The sequence below is a fragment of the Ailuropoda melanoleuca genome, chromosome 15 (assembly GCF_002007445.2).
Source record: "Ailuropoda melanoleuca isolate Jingjing chromosome 15, ASM200744v2, whole genome shotgun sequence".
NCBI classification, from domain to species: Eukaryota; Metazoa; Chordata; class Mammalia; order Carnivora; family Ursidae; genus Ailuropoda; species Ailuropoda melanoleuca.
In genome coordinates this window covers 51,252,780-51,258,779 of record NC_048232.1, presented here as the reverse complement: position 1 = coordinate 51,258,779, position 6,000 = coordinate 51,252,780, and the positions used below count along the sequence as shown (strand labels likewise).

The 6,000-nt window shown below is 35.7% G+C and overlaps 1 protein-coding gene across 8 annotated transcripts in view; it reads right to left on the bottom strand.

Moving 5' to 3' along the window:
- Positions 1-6,000, bottom strand: part of NAV3 (neuron navigator 3) — a 570,381-nt gene that overhangs the window by 175,296 nt on the left and 389,085 nt on the right. For all 8 annotated transcript variants that reach the window (XM_019803871.2, XM_002923310.4, XM_034644498.1 and 5 more), the window contains one exon: positions 2,633-2,748. In XM_019803871.2, the coding sequence (XP_019659430.1) occupies positions 2,633-2,748 (116 nt within the window). The remainder of the gene's footprint in view (positions 1-2,632; positions 2,749-6,000) is intronic.

Below are 6,000 nucleotides of genomic sequence, written 5' to 3'. Positions count from 1 at the left end.
AAAAAAAAAAAAATGAATAAATAAATAAGGTGCTATTATTATTAAGAACTTGAGTGTGTTCTTAGATGACAAGAAAAAAAAAGAGTGAATGGACTGGAGAAATACAGAATGACTGCTAGACAGCACTAAATATTCATTAAATTTTGGGGGCCATAAGTGAAAAGTGAATCACATCAACATGGGACGTGTTTTTCTCCAGGTTCATCCACTGCTGGTATGGAACAGGTAGAGAGTTGGATGTAACCAGGCCTGTGATTTTATGAAATGAAGTGAGAGGGGAGCAAGAGTAAGGGTAAATGCAAAAGTCAAACTGCATTCAGTTACCACAGGAATTCAGCACAGTATTGAAAAATTGGTGGGGCGGGGGTTGGTGGGGGGGAGAATATGTGGAGTTTGGCGAGGGTCCGTAAAAGACTGTGGGATCAATATTTAGACCCCATTTAAATGGGATTTAAAAATGGGATCCATATTTAAATCAGAATTTAGAAATCCTAGTAGAACCACTGGTAGAGTCAGAACAAAAGAAAGAACATTGAAAAGCCAGGAGGGAATCAGCAAGATTGGGGTGCCTGGAAGTGGGGCTATAGAGAGGCTGCCGAGTCTTGATGATGCCCAGATTGAGGGTAGGACCATGAGCATAAGTAGCTCAGGAGGGATTAGAAGACAAGCTCACTGGAAGAAAGGCCAGGGTATGCTAATCAATTCTCTCACCACTGGCCTGCCTGTATACCCTCACTTAGATTCTTCCAATTACGGTACTCTATTTATAGCTTACTAATCATAAATGAATATCATCTTTCTTCCAGGAAATCTCAAGTTTGCATTAGAGAAGTTTTTATTATTTTTACTATCATTTTAAACAAATAACAGAAATGACACAATCAGATAAGACTCATTTCATCATTTATTTGCTGTTTTCTTTCTTTTATTATATTCCTGTCTAAATCACAGACTCAGATCTATGATTCTATATAAATAATTAATAAAAAGGCAAAATAATATTATACTTCCTAATAAATCCATTAAATTATTATATTATATTAAAGTTTAGTTTATATTTCACTTCCAAGTGTTATATTTAAAAACATCAGGACATTAAATGGAAATATTAACTGAAATGTGGAAAAATGATCAAACGGTGGATAGCATAAGGAGCCAGAGGAAAAAAATCAAATATGGATTATTTATTTAATCAGAGATACTCAGTGATATATAAATTTCAAAGAAACAATGTTCCTTTGTGAAATTCCTGTAAAAATTGGAATTCAAACTGTACTAAACGCATTTTGTCCTACATACTTGAGCTCTAGTATTTCATAGGCATATTGATACATAATTGAAGACATTCATGAATAAAGAAATGTGTGAAGTACATGAATCTTCATGCCACACCAAGTTTTAAAAATATCTAGTCACAATACAGATATACACCATCATTCTGATTATGAGACTATCTGGAGCTATGGGAAAGCCAAAACTTCCCCCAACTACTTGAAAAATCTGCAAATACCATCCTGATAGCTATGTCTTGGCATCACCTTTTCTACCTTTACCCAGCACTGGCCCATTGTGTTCTTCACACAAACTTCTGATGCCTAATGATGCCATGGATAATTCTAAAAGGACCCTTCATGATGTCATGCTATCCATGGGGTCAATATCTACTGGTGGATATTGCAGTAATGGCTGATGGCAGCCAAAGTTTTCAAGTCCATCAAAGTGGAGAAGCTCTTTAGCCCCTAAATTTGTGATGCAGTTATTTTCATGAGCTTCAGGACAATACTTTGGATTCTTGGAGTACAACAGCAATTTTTTTTTAAATTAAATAGTTCTTTTCATTTTTTTCTTCAGAATATACAAGGGCTGACCAGAAACTTATTGGAATAACAGACTTACCTCTATTTCTATGAATTTTTACACTTAGATTAAATGTTCTTAAACTCTTTTTCCCCTTAGGAACATATACTTTGCTAAGAGCTTTCTTAGTTGCTCATAAAATAGAATCACACCACAGGCCTTCCATATATGCCTACGTTTATCTGGGTCCTAGAAAAAAAAATTGGACTAATACAGAGAAGTTTGTTTTATATACTGAAAACTCTGACAAATTGTGTCTGGGGTATGTATATGTTTTTTTTTCTTAAATTATTTATATGTAATGAAATATTTCCATAATTAGATTTTTTCCTAAATATATATTTGGAGCCATCATGTAGGGGTGTTATAAATAATACTGAACTGAAAAGTGGGTTGGATTGGCCATGGAACATCTACATTGACATCTGATCCCTAACAATTTTTTAATCTCCATATATTCAAGGCCTGTCTTATTAACAATAGAAAGTTTTCCAGATTTTCTCTGATTATATTGAACTTGACTGAGGGCAATAATGACCTAAAGATCTCAATCTCTAAAAGCACTACGATTCTTTACAAAATTCTTCACAGAACAACAAAGAGATCACCCTGAGCAAAATAGCCAAATATCTAAAAATCTCTGGAGCATGGGATGTACACAGTCTATTTATGCTTAAGAAAAAACAGTATAGCACAAATAAGACTTAATAAAAAGACTTATGGAGAGACTGCAAAAATTCTGAGGTTTGACCTACCCATCAATCAGGTCACTTACCAGATATCTCCTCTAGGCACTGCTTAGCAGTTTTATTATATGATAAATCCATCTTAGAAGGACTGGTACAGGAGTCAGCAGATGGTAAAGAGGTACCTTCATTTTCTGAATGTGATCTGAAATTAACCAAAAAGACAAAAAACAAATAGCAATTGTCACCAGCAACTCAAAGTTCTCTAGTACAAGCAGAAATCAACATATTAAACGTTTTCTATTAAATAAGCATTACCTTATGACAGAGACATTCAAAAACTATCTGTAAGAGATGATCCTTACTTTTCATATACAACCCAAGTAGCAGTAAGGTATTAAATCAGATTTCTTAGATTTTTCTAAACTTGAAAGCTTGTAATAACCAAGAGTTGCATTTTGGAGGAAGCAAAAGACTTGAAAAGATCCAACTTTTTTTCTGCTGTTTTAGACAGTCTGGCTAAGTTGTGTTCTTGTGAGAATAACTAATAAAAGTACTGAAAGCACCCCTAAAATGATTTTTCCATGAAAATTCGAGAAAATATATCCTAAAATTGGAAGCATAAATAAAAATAAATTTGAGAAACATTAAAGTCAATCAAAACCAAATTCTCACTATTAAAATTTCATCTCCTTATGTTTTATATGTTTATGTGTGTGTATGTACATTTGTATGTATTTGTGTGTGAGATTAACATGTAGGGAGTAGGTCTAACCAAATGAAAAGCACACAACAGATGGTCTGCATATATTTTGATATTCCAATCTTACTTCATGCGTTGCTTCTTCCTTTTATGCACAGGCAAATGTTTAAAGAGGCATGATCTTTCCTGATGCAGCTTCAAAATCTACATATATTTGATCCAAATCACCACATCTTAAAAAAATTACAGCATGAACTACTAAGACACAGATGGAGACATAGTAATATAGCATTGTATGCTAGACTGTGTCTTTGGAGATCTCTCATTTGCTGGAAGTCCCATTTGCATGACTGGGTTTGGACCATGGCAAGAAGTCATTAAATATTTCTTACTTTTAAAGACATCTATAGAGAACATTTATATGTGAAAGAAAAATTCAGTATTTTTTTTCTAAATCAATTTTTAATTAATATGTCACTTTTATTTTAAATCCTGGTATCATTCGAAAGAAAATAAAGTACAATCACTGACACCAAAAATACTTTGTATTGATCTGACAGATATAGAAACTCTGAGCTCATTAGGATTTTAAGAAATCATGGAAAACTTTCTGCTGTATATATGGATGTATGTGTATATTCAGGGATTGATATAGAAAAGAAAGAGCTATGCAAGAATTCATACAAATGGTTTCTGTTGATTTCTGGCAGACTGTCCTTATTTTATTCTAACTTAAAACTGAATATAAAAAGCATGGCAAAATTAGGAAAGAGGATATAATATCCAAGTGACAAGATGTACCAAAAAGGCCAGTAAAGACCTCAATGTTGCTAAAATCAATACATTTTAGTCTTCACCTTCCTTGATGTTTTGGCAGCATTTAGAACAGAAGACCAGTTTTCTCTTCATGAAATTGCCCTACCCTGGCTTCTATGACAAAAATGTCCCAGTTTATACTCCGTTCTCTGTGGATGCTACTTTTCCCCTCTCTTGTTCTCTCTTACCCCATCATTCAATGTTGTGGTGCTGGGTAGTTAAAAGAAGGGGATACAGAGAGCAAAAATTGTGGGTTCCTCAAAACAATATCCTAAGCTTCATCCAGTTTTCAATGTAGTCTATTTAGATGATCTGAAACGTATTCATCGCATTAATGATTACCTAGTCACACGAGTCCCAAATTCAAACTCTAAACAAGCGTTCTCCTTTGAATTCCAGATGTGTATCACAACTGTTTAATTGACATTACCTCTTAGTTGTCACTAAGATATCTTAAAGCCCATCATGTATAGAATTAAACTTATGATCTTTTCTCAATAAGTCTGCTCCTTATTTGTGGTGTCCTGGGTGAAAGCCTTAGGGAACTTATGAGGCTTTGCATGGGCTGATCTCCGTCTGCTTCTCCAGGATCATCTTGCACAGGACTACTCTTGTCTCTCTCCCCTGTGGTCACAAGAGTCTTCTACCCACTTCTCATAGCCCCCTGCCTTAACAAGGCCTTTACACTCCATTATTTTCCTTCCCTTTTCATCCAGTTGAGACTCTCCCTTTAAGTCTCAGTTCAAGGGACTCTTTAAGAATCATCTTTTTCAGGTAAAGTCCCAAATTATAAGTACGTATTGCTCTCTGTATCTATCTTGACAGCACTTCATACTCTTGTAGTGCAAAATCTGTGTAATTATTTGATCAATGCTTATTTCCCAAACTAGACTCCATTGTCCACTCCAATGGTTTAAGCTCACCATTGTACCCCAATGCCTAGCCCTGGTCTCGCAATATGTTGCACTCAGCAAATATTTGATAAATAAAAATTTTACTAATAGTGGTGATAAATTAGCATTATTGGAGCATAGAACATGGAAGGAAGCATGGTATAACGGTGCATGCACTGGGTTTCAATGTAAAACTTGGCTCTCTAACTAGTTACTAACTCATGTGACCTTGCTAAGTTACTTAGCCTCCCTGAACCTCAATTTCCTCATGTATGAAAGCAAAGAAAAATATGTGCCTTGCAAAATAATTATGAACTCAAGCATTATTATTACTAAAGGTCTGGAAAGACATTCTCCTGAGGCAGGTAAGCTTCTGGTTAACATTAAAATGTGGGGAATATATCTGGCTTTCTGTGTAGCCCATTTTTTTCTTCTCTGTCACCCAGGTTCTCCTATAGCCCTGTCTATTGATAGCCCCTTGCTACTCACTGCTGAAGCCCACTATAGTCAGTTCTACTTGGACTCACTTCTTCCTGGCCACTGCACTTCCCTGACCTGTTCTTTAGCCAGCTGTCTTTGAATGAAGGGATAAAATCCTCTAAAGTTTTCTAAGGATTTTTGTTACTTGCTGAAGAAGTTTAAATGGAGAGTATGTAGTGAGATTGGAGACCACAGGGAAAGCTTCCTGGCTGCTTGCCAAGAAGCCTCAGAAAGGCAGGGTGCCTTGGTAAACTGGCTGTGAGCCAGGATTGGCCTCTAGTCCTGCAAACTCAGTATTCACAGACTGATCTCTCAGAAGCTGAGTCACATTAAGTAGTTCACTGTGGTGGCTGTCTTAAGGCCCAGTGCCAATTGGTTCTTATTAGAACAAGATCAGCAGCTGTTACAGGAGCCTGAATGCCCATGGTCATGTTAGTTACAAAGATTCGCAGTATCTCCCCTAGAAAAATCTGTATGGAGCAAAAGCATATTCAGAACGTGTTTTGAAAGATGAAATTTTGCTTTGCTCTGAGCAAATAGATCTTAGACAGTATTGCTCAGGAGC